This window comes from Mobula birostris, chromosome 13 (genome assembly GCF_030028105.1).
Source record: "Mobula birostris isolate sMobBir1 chromosome 13, sMobBir1.hap1, whole genome shotgun sequence".
NCBI classification, from domain to species: Eukaryota; Metazoa; Chordata; class Chondrichthyes; order Myliobatiformes; family Myliobatidae; genus Mobula; species Mobula birostris.
Window position 1 is genome coordinate 72,178,205 of NC_092382.1, and position 14,258 is coordinate 72,192,462.

The 14,258-nt window shown below is 45.0% G+C and overlaps 1 protein-coding gene across 3 annotated transcripts in view; it reads right to left on the reverse strand.

Annotated features, from left to right (window-relative positions):
* The window catches only part of LOC140206973 (NACHT, LRR and PYD domains-containing protein 12-like), a 33,877-nt gene extending 19,956 nt beyond the window's left edge, over positions 1-13,921 (reverse strand). The window contains exons 1-3 of one of the 3 annotated variants that reach the window (XM_072275283.1): positions 13,839-13,921; positions 3,215-3,307; positions 1,534-1,688 (exon numbers count right to left, since the gene is read on the reverse strand). In XM_072275283.1, the coding sequence (XP_072131384.1) occupies positions 1,534-1,688; positions 3,215-3,275 (216 nt within the window). In that variant the 5' untranslated portion in view covers positions 3,276-3,307; positions 13,839-13,921. Of the gene's footprint in view, positions 1-1,533; positions 1,689-3,214; positions 3,308-12,819; positions 12,944-13,838 lie in introns of those variants that run through there. The other 2 variants (XM_072275284.1, XM_072275285.1) reach the window with 2 other exon arrangements.
* Positions 13,922-14,258: the final 337 nt, after the last annotated feature.

Here is a 14,258-nt window from a genome sequence, read left to right on the forward strand (position 1 = left end):
CCCCTTGTCCTCGCTACCTCTGGATCCAGCACATTATCCTCCGCAACTTCTGCCACCTTCAACAGGACCCCACAGCTGAGCACATCTTTCCCTCTCCACCCCTCTCCGCTTTCCGCAGGGATCGATCCCTCCGCGACTCGCTTATCAGCACGTCCATACCCACGGATCTCCCACTCGGCACTTATCCCTGTAAGCGTAAGTGCTACACCTATCCCTACACCTCCTCTCTTGCCACCATTCAGGGCCCCAGGCAGTCCTTCCAGTCGAGGCAACACTTCACTTACGAAGCTGTTGGGGTCATCTATTGCATCCGGTACTCCCGGGGCGGCCTGCTCTACATCGGTGAAACCCGACGCAGATTGGGGGACCGCTTCGTCGAGTACCTCCACTCCGTCCGCCACAACAGACAGGATCTCCCGGTAGCCACCCACTTCGACTCTGCTTCCCATTCCCATTCAGATATGCCCATACATGGCCTCCTCTACTGCCATGAAGAGACTAAACTCAGGTTGGAGGAGCAGCACCTCATGACCGTCTAGGTAGTCTCCAGCCCCTTGGTATGAACATAGAATTCTCCAAATTCCAGTAATTCCCTCGCCCTCCCTTCCTCCACCTCTATTACACATCCCCTCCCTCATAGTTCCACCTCCTTCTACTACTTCGCATTGTTCTCCTGCCAATCACCTCCCTGCTTCCCCTCCCCCATCCCTTTGTCTTTAAAATTACTGTTTTTTTTCAACTAGAAGCATTCTTCAAACCCTCCCCAAAGTTCTTCCTTCAGTCCTGACGAAGGATTTCGGCCCGAAACATCGACTAATATTTTCAACTGATGTTGACTGACCTGCTGAGTTCCTCCAGCGCATTGTGAGTGTTCCTTTGACACCCAATGCTTTTCCTTTGTCTTTTCTAGTGGAAGTTTATTCAGTGATTACACATTACAGAATGGTAGCACTCCCCAATCCACACTGTTTGCAGTTACGGATTGTATCAGAATTATCTCCACCCAGAACAGAACACAATAGAGCTTCTGTGGCATTCACTGATGATGTCCCAGTTCTCACTGACATCCTGTTGTCACGCTGTACATTCTTCCCAGACTGAAATTTCCTGTCATAATGCCGGTGGCGTAATGGCATCAGCGTCGGACTTCGGGATAAAAGGTCCCGAGTTCGAATCCAACCGGCACCCCTGCACGCTTTCCATCCGTGCTGGGTTACGAGCTGGTGATCTCTTTGGAAACTCACCCGGCAGAAGGCAATGGCAAACTACTGTGTAACTTGCCTCGTACGCGGTTCCCCCACTACCTCAGAGAGGCGTGGAGGGAAATCGTCCGCTAATCGGAGAAACTCCGGATGCGACCTACCTACTGTAAAAATCGACGTTTTCTACTGTAAGCCCACAGATCTGTTACTTCTCACTCACTCTGAACATCGAGCAGCTCCCACCATTCGCAGGGTTTTTTCACCGCTTTCTATCACTGGTTCAGATTCACAGGTTTGTGATTGTATGTACAATATCCTCCCTCCCACTCACCCGATGTTCCTCTCCGCTGAACTGATTCTCGGCCGTTAACGCCAGGCTCACTCCGTGCACCCCTCCTTCCATCGCCTGCTGCAGCCTGTCCCGGTAGAAGTCCGTCAACTGCAGCAGCTGGAAATCGTCCCAACCTGCCAGGAGCTCGGTAATCACTGAGATCGGACGTGTGAAGGAAAATGAGGAGCATTAAAGAAATTACTGACTCCGCGTTGGTTAGTAACTTTCTCTCTGCAACCTAAAGATCGCCAAACACAGACCAATATATATAGGAGGAGGAGCAGAGGGTGGCTCGACGGCAGCGCGCGCGGCCACTTCGGTGGTGATGTCTGCTATCTGTCAAGTAGTGGACCGTGCACAATTTTGATTTTTTGGAGAAAGACGTGAAGCACGGAGGAACATCTGGAAACCTTCTGAAATGCCCGCTTCATGGCCGCTGCTACTATGTGGTATGAGGAATCTCCGGAGCAAAAGGCCCCGAAAGCCTCGGCTTTGCGTGTTTCAGCGACCCGGGAGAGGTCGAAGGCGCTAGGCAGAGGGTGCGCTCGCGAGGCTGCATCTGAGAGGCTGGTCAGAAGTTCGAAGTGTTCGGACGGATGGACTCAGTGTCGGCTGTGGTCGGCTGCTTCCAAGTCACCGGCAAGTTGACCGTGCCTGGAGGTTTATGGCAGGGAGTTTCTCCCTTTTGCCGCCTGCTATCGGGGACTCGGAGACTTTTGAGACTTTATTTACCGTGTCCATGGTTTGTTCTTCATCAAAGTATGGTATTGCTTTGCACTGCTGTAACTATATGTTATAATTATGTGGTTCTGTCGTTCTTAGTCTTTGGTTTGTCCTGTTTTCTGTGATATCACTCTGGAGAAATATTGTATCATTTCTTAATGCATGTATGCATTTCTAAATGGCAATAAAAAGAGGACTGAGTGTGCTCTTAATCTAATCTATATAGATGTCGGGGAAGGATCGGGCTTGGGCCGGGAGGTGGGGGGGGGGGGCGCCAGGGGTATAGTTCCATCTGTGAAAGGCTGCTCTTTCGTGTCCCCGGGAATATACCTCCCTGTTTGGAAAGGACTCTACTTATTTCTGACAATGTAGTAACCCATCACCCTCACTCTCCTGGTACTGCCCAACAGCACCGCTTTGCTCTAGGTTACTGTCTGCCTGCCTGGTCAACCGCTTCCTCAGTAAACCTCTGGGATATCTCACAAAATGCTGGAGGTACTCAGCATGTCGGGCAGGATCGATGGATGAGAATAAACAATCATCGTTTCGGGCCAAGGCCCTTCATCGGACTGCAAATGAGGGAACAGATATTCTAGTTATTGCCACATTACTTTCTATTCCTTGTGGTCCTGATTCAAAACGTCATATGCTATTCCTCTCCATGGATGCTGCCTGACCTGCTGAGTTCACCAATATTTTGTGTGTCTTCTTGTTGCCCAAAACCTTCAGCATCTGCAGAATGTCTTGTCTTCTGGAATAACTCGCTATGTTCATGTGCATCACAATCTATTCGAGGAGCAGGAGCAGACGGTACATGTATTCCTTCCATGTGTGACTGTGTTTCCCCAGAGATGTTAACTCTCTCTTATCTCTCTGCTCAGTTTTCACAAATATATGAATTAAACCCAGACGCAGAATCTGCAGAGTATTCATAAATTAAAATAATTCACCAACATACCCGTGCCCTTTCCCGATGTTGACGTCACTGGAACTTCTTCACTGCTCGCACCTTGACCCATCTTTAGGACGGGTGTGATAAGTTTTTGCTGCTCTGTAATAAAAAAAAATAAAAATAACAGGAGGGTCAAACATTCATTGGGGTTTAAAGGAGAACACTGTCTTGATTTTCAACTGAGGCAAACACTTCTAAACATCATGGGCCTGTCCACTGAAGCCCTGATATGGTCTGATCCACCTGCGCCCATCCTTCCACAGTCACGCAATACCCATTCCTGCCCTATGCATGGATTGTACACTGGGCCGAGATTCTCCAGGGTATCTACTGGCTATATTGCAGGCAGTTCCCTTTTTGGTAGCAATCTTGTTTTTCTGGACCGGGAGCGATGTGTCAATGGAATGGCAAGGCAGGTTGAGCAGACAGCACCCACTGATTTGGTCCTCCTACCATTGGTGGCGCTATAGTGTGTAATGGACAAGTGTTACAACAGTGTGGGGTGAAGCATTTCTGCTGACCAATGGGACATGTATTCCTCTCGTCACTGAATTATACAGATTTCTCAGTCACACCTGACTCTCACCGTCTCCTTTCAGTTTAACGTCGCCTGGCATTGATACCTATGGCAATATTATGGATTGAGTCTACATAGAAACACTCTGACATCCTGAATAATGCAAATTCACCCACAGCGTCACGACATCTTGTCCTGAACCACCATAGTATCTCCAGCCGGACTTTACAACCGTTATTAGCACTTAAACTGCGGTCAAGATTACTTTGAGCATATCACCTGGCTATTATCAGACAATTACATGGCACCCTGTTAATTACAATGTAGACCCGCCATACATCCAAAAAAATCAAGATGACAATAACAATCTTTAACATAAATATGACAAAATGCTAGTATTATTCAAAAAAAAATAGACAGACTATTAATATTTTAGGTGGGAGACTCTATCAGAGCTGAGCCTGTGTGTAGGAGACATGTATCTGTTCTCTATCTCCATTGTATTCTGTGTGGCGTATTTATGATTTTTTTTATATAACAAGTCGCATCAGCAGGGGTGTGGTAAACGCGAAGGGAATCAGGTACATATTTGTGCGTTGTTCTGTGCAGTACATAGCTGGGTACTGACGGATGTCATACCTCCATTATTATCCACTCAAATATGCAGAACTTACACTTCGGTACACTTCAGTTTCAAAGCCTCAAGATTGTATGTTTGCTGATTGCTAATAAGGGATCGAATGCATATCACCGACATTCGTAACAATCATTATTGGAGCTGAGGGACATCATGCAACTATAACAAATCGGTGGGACCGCCAGCAACGGCAACTTGATTTGGTTAGATTACACGGCTATATTCTCAGCAGATGGTTCTCAATCTGCCGATCATCTAAAAAATTTTGCTTCCGTATTCACCAGTGGAAAGGATCTTGGCACTTGTGGGAATGGCTTACAGAGGACTGAACCGCTTGAGTGTTAAGAAAGAGGACGTGCTGGGTCTTTTGAAAGGTATTAAGTTAGAAAAGTCGCCGAGACTTTTACTGTGGGAAGCGAGAGAGGAGATTGCTAAGACACTCACGATGATCCTTGCATCATCAATAGGATGTTTGGAAGTTCAGAATGTTGTTCCCTTGTTCAAGAAAGGGAGTGGAGATAACCAAGGAAATTATAGACCAATGAGTCTTACTTCAGTAGTAGGCAAGTTGTTGGAAAAGATCATGAGAGGCAGGATTCATGGGCATTTGAAGAAACATAATCTGATAAGGGATGGTCAGCACGGTTATGTTAAGGGCAGGCCATGGCTTACGAACCTGACAATTGTTTGAGGATGCAACAAAACACATTGATGAAGGTAGAGCAGTGGATATAGTGTATATGGATTTCAGTAAGGCATTTGATAAAGTTCCCCATGTCAAGCTCATTCAGAAAGTAATGATGAATGGGATCCAAGGAGACATTGCTTTCTGGATCAAGAATTAGCTTGCCCACAGAGGATAAAGGGTGGTTGTAGACGGTTCGTATACTGCATGGAGGATGGTGACCTGGGGTGTTCCGGAGGGATCAGTTCTGGGACCCCTGCTCTTCGTGATTTTTATAAATGACGTGGCTGAGGAAGTAGAAGGGTGCGTTGGCAAGTTTGCTGATGACACAAAAGATGGGGGTGTTGTGAATATTCTGGAGAGTTGTCAGAGGTTACAGCGCGACATCGGTAGGAGGCAGAAGTGGCATATGGAGTTCAATCCAAATATATATGAATTGGTTAATTTTGGTAGGTCAAATTTGAAGTCAGAATATAATATTAATGGCAAGACTCCTGACATTGTGGAGGATGAGAGAGATCTCGGGGTCCGGGTCGATAGAACACTGGAAGCTGCTGCACAGGTTGACGTTGTTATTATAGTGTGTTGGCATTCATCACCATGGGATTGAGTGCTATAGAGAGAGTGCAGAGGAGATATACCAGGATGCAGCCTCGATTGGGGAGCATGTCTTATGAGAATAGGTTGAGTGAACCTGGCCTTTTCTCCTTCGACCGACGGAGGACAGGAGGTGACCTGATGAGTTGTATAAGATGAGAGTCATTGGTCGTGCGGATAGCCAGAGGCTTTTGCCCAGGGTCGAAATAGGGGGCAAAGTTTTAAGCTGCTTGGAAGTAGGTAGAAAGGAGATGTCAGTGATAGTTTTTTCACACAGAGATTGGTAGTGCATGGAATGCACTGCCAGCGACAGTGGTAGAGGCGGATACAATAGGGTCTTTTAAGAGACTCTTAGATAGGTACTGTAGATTTCTGTGTTCTATATTTTTAACATTTTACTTACGAGATGCCAAGATGATCATCATGAATCAAATCTCACTGAGATTTCACAGATTCTGCTGAACTTACTACCAACTGCGCAAGTATGGGAAGGTACAGGTACAGAGGAACACTGACTTGCAACAGCATCACAGGCAAGTACATTCAGATAACACACGGAACACAAATTATGCGATTCTGTGTCATTAATAATCTGGAAATACAAATTTTACATAATTTATAATAGATAAATATACATTTTCTGTCAATGACTTGGAAATGTTGAATTTGTCCCTCAGACAAATTGTTGACACATTTTGAGAACAACTAACCTCCAAGCCCAGTTACACTGTTACCTTATATCACCCCAATGTACAGTTGTAATGTGTTGATCTGAATAGATGATCTGCAATACAAGATTTTCACTGAACTTTGGTATATAACAATAACAAAGGTAAGACCATTAGATATAGGAGCAGAAATAGGCCATTTGGCCCATCGGGCCCTCTCTGACATTTAATCATGGCTGATCCTTTTTTCCCTCCTCAGCCCCATTCCCAGGTCTTCTTCCCGTAACCTCTGATGCCATGTCCAATGTGGAATCTATCAATCTCTGTCATAAATACACACAAAGACTTGGCCTCCACATCTGCTTGTGGTACCATATTCCAAAAATTAACCACCCTCTGGATAAAGAAATTTCTCTGCATCTCTCTTTTGAATGGACGCCCCTCTATCTTGAAGCTGTGCCTTCTTGTCCTAGACTTTGCCCTTGACCTAGAATGGTCTTTCAACATTCAAAAGGTTTCAATGAGATTTCCCCCTCATCCCTTTAATTTTCAGCGAGCATAGACGCACAACCACTAACCTTTGTTTATATGATTACCCTTTCATTCCCGGATTCATACTTGTGATCATTCTCTGAACTCTCTCCATTGTCAGCGAATCTTTTCTTACATAAGAAGCCCAGAACTGTTCACAATACTCAAGGTGAGGCCTCACCAGTGCCTTATCAATCCTCAGCATTACTTACAAAATTGTTGCCACAGTTTGGAAACAACTGGGCTCCAAGCACCGGTCCTTACAACACCCACTGGGACATCCTGCAGACCCAAGCAATGTCTGTTTATGTCTTATCTTTAAACTCACAGAGAACAGAAACAGGAGCAGGCCACTCGGCCCCTCTAGTACATCTTCACCATATCTCACACTGGTAGGTGTAGTCAGTTATTTCACTACCACCAATATCCAGCCACCGGACCAGAGACTTCTGCTTCATTGCACAAGTAGAAACATTTACCCCATCTGTCGAAGCACAAACCTGGGCTGGAGCCCAACCACTGCCAGTTCTATATTGCTGGAGTCCCCATGCCAGGACTCCTAGTGTCGGTTAAATTCTTGAGTGTCTCGGCTATTCCCAGTTCCAAAACTTACACTCCCCTCCATCCCACAATAGATCTGGAACCTGATGATACCTTAATAAGCCAGGAATCCCGGGCCGTAGGTTACCAGCGGGTGGGGAGATACATTTTAACTTATCTCCACAAGATAAATTGAGCACATGCGTTCATTTTCTTACTGTTGAGTGGGATCTGGAGCAGCGCAATTGCCCATCGTATTTCCCGTGGTGTAAGAGGAACAAAATGTCTTGATATAAAATTGCAAATAAAACATTGCAATTTCAGTACAAGAAAAAAAGATGCAGTACATGATGCAGAATTGTTGACTGATTGCAAGATGCTTGCGACATTCGGAACAGAGTTGTATGAATGTAATCCCTACATTTATTAGTTATCTCTCCATTCCAACGCAGACATCATATACTCCATATGCTCAAGATATCCTCACATCCACAGCCGCGCCGGAGGTCAGTCTCTCTGCTGAGGGGCAGTGATCAGAGAGCGATAAAAATGTTCAACACTTCTTGCAGCTCTGGTGAGCTGTTACCCTGATGGAGGAAGTGGCTCAGCAAAACTAAATGAAAAAAATAATTAACAGACTCAACCTCACATGCTCTGAGTTTCCTTATAACAAAGATGAATACCGAACACTCAATCAATTTAAAATTTCACTGATTGTTTCAACCCTGCCTCGAAGTACATCAAGAAAATTTGTTGGTAGTTCATTTTCTACAGAACTTCCAGCAGAAGCTGGTCCAAAATCAAAGATCATTTTTGGGTGCGGCCTCTCTGTTCCAAATGTCAACTCTGGGATATTTATAAGAGACATCGCACAATGCATTGTGGTGATAACCATGACGTTTCGTTCTTTGTTCAATTAAGTGGTTAAACATTCCATCATATTCTTGTGTTTGCAAATGACATGCAGCTACGGTCAACCCCGGGCATTAATACAGGTGAAATTCAGATCCTGCTACTGGACAGCAGGATCGAAGGGAAGGTCCCCAGATACAACTGTATAGATTGAGATTGTGATCTCAGACCCGAGACTCCCCTACTTTTAAAAACATTTTGTCCTCATCCACTCTATCCAGAGCTCAGGATTTCATTGAGTTTCCTGATCCGGAAATCACCATCCCTCTATCGAGAACATGTCCAGAGACACCAAATGATCCTCATAGATACAATTTTTCATTCCAGAATTTTTGTAAACAACAACTGTAATGAGCACATTCCCACGAATAATAGACAATTTGGAGGCAGGATGATTTATTGAGAAAACCTGTGGCTTCCTTACTTCTCTGCAAACCTTCACAAAAAATCTCCTGGTGATCAGTGTGCTCATCTAGGCATGGAGCTGAAAGAGATGGGGGAGATTTTCAATGAATTCTCTCTGCCTATGTTTACTTGGGAGACAAATATAGAAATGTGGGAAGTTAATCAAGTCATGGATTGTATACGGATTACACAACAGGACCTTGTCGTCTTGAGGTGAATTAGGATAGACAATTCCCCAAGGCCTTACAATGTGTCCCTTGGACCTTGTGGCAGCCTACTGTAGAGGATGCAGGAGCCCTGGCAGACACAGATATTGCTGGTATTGAAGGGACGGTGTTACAGGGTAGGTTGAACAGGTTAGAAAGCTTATTCCTGGAGCGCAGGAGAATGAGGAAAGATCCTAGGATCGCTCGGTTAATGGTAATGGTCCATGGCATAAAAAAAGGTTTGGTAACCCATGCTGGAGTTATATGATCATATGGTGGTATAAATAGGGTGAATGCATATGGCTTTTGACCCTCTGGTTGGGTGAGGTCGTGGACTTATGGTGAAAATTGAAATATTTAAGAGGAGTCTGAGAGGGAACTATTTCACTCGAGAGGGTGATGTGAATGCGAACCAGCTCCCAGCAGAAGCAATAAATGCAGGTTCATTTGCAGCGTTTAAGAGTAGTTTGTATGGGTACATGGATGAGGGAGGTATTGATGGCTATGGTCTGGGTGCACGTGGATGGATCAAGGCAAAGAATGGCACAGACTAGATGGGCCGAAATCCCGGTTTCTGTGCTGTAATAGAACAAATTTAAATTGAGCCTACTACACAAGTCCATTTCCCAGGATCATTCCAATGTAATGTTCTAAAAAAAAAACTGTAAATACAAGAAACACTCAACACATAAAGAATATCTGTGGAGAGAGGAACAATGTTAAGCTTCAACTCCAACCTGTGTCAGAATGGCTTCAAACATTTCAGGTCTCCAGCATCTTGAGTGTTTCTTTAAAATACAACTGTTCACATACAGGCGACAGTGAGTTTTCACATATAGGCGACAGTGAGCGGATATTTCCAGGCACGGTGAGAATACTGAACCTGAGGTAGATATCCAACGATGCAGACACTGAACAGCTCATTCCATATACACACTAGTTCTGTGTATTGAGATTACTTCTCAGGTCTCTTCGGTCTCTCAGCTTTTTTGTATCTGTGCCCTTTCGGTTTGGACTCTCCGACCCCGGGGAACAAACCTTGGCATATTTGACTGGACTTCAAGACTACTTTAGGAAAAAAACGGTGTTGACTGTACCAGTGACCTCCCCCCGCCCCCGACGTTTTAAACAATAGTTCCAGGCACACAGAATAAGTCAGCCACGAAAGCTCACCCCCCCAACACCCCAAGGTGAGCAGCCACTTTCTCTAATAACAGCTGACGCAAGGTCTCTGTCAAGATGCTACCACTGTACGGTTTCCGGACCAAAAACATGCCAGACCAACTACACCCGCAGCGTGCACACATGTCTAGACCTTGGTGAACATATTCCTACTTCTCCGTCTAAACACACCACTTTGCAACTGGCTGTGGGAATTGCTAACCAAAACGGATTCAGACAGTCAGGATATACAACTGCTCCTCCCTCCAGATCATCCTCAAAACAGACTGTGTGCTGAGCCCATTGCTGTACAATCTGCTCACACAGGACTGCACGGCCAAATACCCGGGTAATCACATGGTCAAGTTCGCCGTTGTCACGACAATGGAGAGGTCCAACACTAATATCAATTAGATGGCATAAAGAGAAAAGAGTTCAAGGCTTGGTGCCATACAAATAACCTCTTCTTCAATGTCAGCAAGACAAAGGAGATTGTTATCAACTTCAGGAGAACTTGCACCACTGGCAAACATCTTTACATTAGCAGCATAGCTGTGGAAACTGGAAGCAGTTTCAAACTCCTGGGCATGCGCATCTCAAACCTCATGGTCCCAGAACACAATTCACAGAATCAGGAAAGCTCGCTCCCCAACATCTCGACTTTCTGGGGAGGCTGCAAAGAGATCTCTATGTATAGTGCATGAGGGAAAGGGGTCGGCAACGGCATGAAGGTTCCCACCCACTCTTGCCCATGGACTATTTTTTCCCACTCCCATCAGCGAAGAGGCTACATGGCATCACCTCCAGGACCAGTACACCCAAAAATTGTTATTTTCTCAAGCAGTAAGGCAAATCAACACCTCCACCCACTAACTCACTCCTCCACACCCCCATCACCACTATTTTAAGATTGCCTGTCAGTCATCCTATGTCCAGATACCCCTCTGCCTATCATCATTTCATGGACATGCGATCAATGCTTTAAGCTATCATATGTATTGAGTGTTTTTATAATTGTGGTTTTTATCTTTCTGTGTTTTTGTGCTTTGTTCCTGCGTCAGATCCGGTGTGTTTTGTTTTCCCTTTCATTTGTACACTGGAGTGACATTAAACAACCTGAATCTTGAATCCTGGGGAATACACAACGACCAGCCACATTATCTATGCTCCTTCCTGATTTTATAAACTTCTACAATGTCACACTCATTGTCCTGTGCTCCGTGGAATAAAGATCCAGCTTGGTCAATCTCTCCCTTTCACCCGGCCCTGTAGTCCAGTCAGCATCTTCACCAATCTCTTCAATACGCTCTCCAGCTGGTTAATCTCTTTCCTATAACAGGGTGAACAAAACTGTATATGATACTCGCTGTAGCCTCACCAACAATTTATACAACTACAATATAATGCCCATAACCCAAAACTCAATGCCACAACTGATGAAGGTCAGCATGGTTAAAGCCTTCTTTGCCAAACTTTACACTTGCACGTCCACTTTCAGAAAGCCGTACACTTGTACTCCCAGGTTGTCGCGCCATTCACTACTTCAGTCCCACCATGGTCACACTGTCCAAAATGCAACATCCGTCACTTGTTCAAGTTGAAAACCATTTGCCATTCCACATCCCATCTCTATAACTGATCAAGATCTCCTTAAAAATCATTGTAACCTGTTGCAATATCAAGCAGACTCCCGAATTTAGTATGAAACTTGCTGACCATGTCATGCACATTCATATTCAAGAAAATGCCCTGAATAATGGATTACAGAGGTCTCAACACTAACACTCACATCCCACTCGTCACAAGCCTCCATTCGCTAAATCTATCTTCAGTCATCACCCTCTTCTTCCTGTCATCGATCCCGCTGTACAGATATGACATCCCACTGGGTGATATGGGTGATGTAGTCGGTGATTTCCCCACAACTAATGTACAATCGCACAGATCTGCAGATTCACTGCAGACTGAGAAGTTTCCAATAAACACCTATATAGTTACCAAGTGGACGGATGCCCCTATACAGCCCATTCCATATTCTGACAGACTCCTTCCCAATATAATAACACACAACCCTGCGATGCTTTGGTGCCGGCGATTTGCCGTGGTGATCCTGCCATTTCCCATTCATAAACTAAGGTGGAACTGGAACCTAATGCCCCCCTGCCGAACTGTTCAACAGATTGGTGCAAATGCCATAGCCACAACCATAGAGCCAATGCTCACAGCATCCTTTCCTCCCACTATCATTCTGTTGCATTTGTTCCTGAGCCACTGACTCGATGCTCAGAGGCAGTGACCAAAGAGCGATTAAAATTCTGCAACATATGTTGCAATTCTGGCCAGTTGTTACCGTGGAAACGGAGGAAGTGGCTCAACAACGGTAACTGAAAAAGGAAATAACAAACTCAATATCATACCCTACGAGTTACATTGTGACAAAGATTAACACTGCAGCCATTTTATAACGGGGAAACTAAAATTGTAATGGCTACTTTTACTCTGACTCCTGTTGTATTCCGTTAAACCTCTGTAGGTCCAGCTCATAAAAAAAAGACTCCTGGAAAACTCGACCAGGTAAAAGGTGGAAGACAATGATTTACAATCAAGACGACGGTTAGAAGAAGCGTTGCTGATATATGTATACCATTGAGCTGATGAGATACATGCTGGACAGAAAACAGCAGAGAACTGTGACACAGCTGAACACAACAGAGAAACAAGTCTCCCCTTCATGGTCTTTGTCTGTACTCACCACTGCCTCAGTAAAACAGCCAACATCCCCACAGCCTTGGACATTTTCAATTCTCGCCTCCCATCGAGTCGGAGATCAAATAAAACAGAAACATATCAGCAAGCTCAAGGACAGATCCTTAACCAAACTGAATGTTCCCCAATTTGATGAGATGGACTCCTGACCTCACAATGTAACTCGATGTGACCTTGCACCATATGTCCAAATGCATTGCACTTTCTCTGTAACCATAATGAGTTGTTACTCTGTTATTCTTTTGCCCTGTTTCACCGCAGTGTACTGCAGTAATGTATTGACCTGCACGGATAATGCCGAACACAAGGTTTTCACTGAACCTCGGTATATGACAAAAATAAAGATTTTCCCCATTTTAATTGAGCAGGAATATTAGACAGCTGGGGACTTCCTTTGGGAAATCTAGAGGAGAACTTCATTTTTCAAGAAATCCATATAAATGAAAAATATGATGAAACATAGTCATATAAATAAATAAATATAATAATCGGGTCATGTATAGGGAAACACTGGACGCATTGTGGAAAATCCTAGCATGGGATAGAAAGTCGAAATTCCCCCAAGAGGACATGACAGATCAGGATTTCACCGTCGCCTGAATGGACTAAAGATTAAACTACACATAGACGGGGATTAGTGTCCCGAAAGTCCAATTACTCTGTTTAACCTTCTCTGTCTACAAAAATACAGCAGGCCTAATGGCCGCTCTGTGTCTCAGAATGATGTAAAATAACTGTGGACCCCAGGCATCGATCCAGGTGAAGTTTGGATCCGCTACCGGACCACGTGATGTAGGTAAAGTTCCCCAGTTACAACTGAACGGATGGTGTAGTCTCGGCATCACTGCCTCGTCCCGCTTGTAGAACCAAGGCACCAGGGGCTGAGCGGTGGCTCATCTCAGGCGGCTCGGTGTGTGAATCCAACAACCCTGATCGATCCCGCCAGAGATGTGAACGGGACTCACACATCAGACGTCCCCGCTCGGGACCGGCCTCAATACTCACCGCTGGAAAATTGATGTACTAGCCCCGCAAACAGAGATCCGTCCGCCGGCTCCCGGAAAGAAAACCACCGCCCAGCCCGGGATTGAGCATGCGCAATGTGATCTCGCGTCTTGGAGCGGTGGGCGGGGCCTCAGAAACAAACCCGCAGATGCTGCAGTTCCGAATTAAACGGGCTCATATGACTGATGGGTTTGGTCTCCCATGGCAATATCACAATCAGATTCAATATCCCTGGCATATGTCATGAAATGTGTTGCCTTTGCGGCAGCAACATAGTGCAATAAACAACAATATCGAAAACAACTGATAAGTAGTGCAAAAATATAAATGTAAATAAACAAAACTCAGTGCCACAACTGATGAAGGCCAGCATGATTAAAGACTTCTTTTCCAAACTTTGCACTTTCATGTCCACTTTCA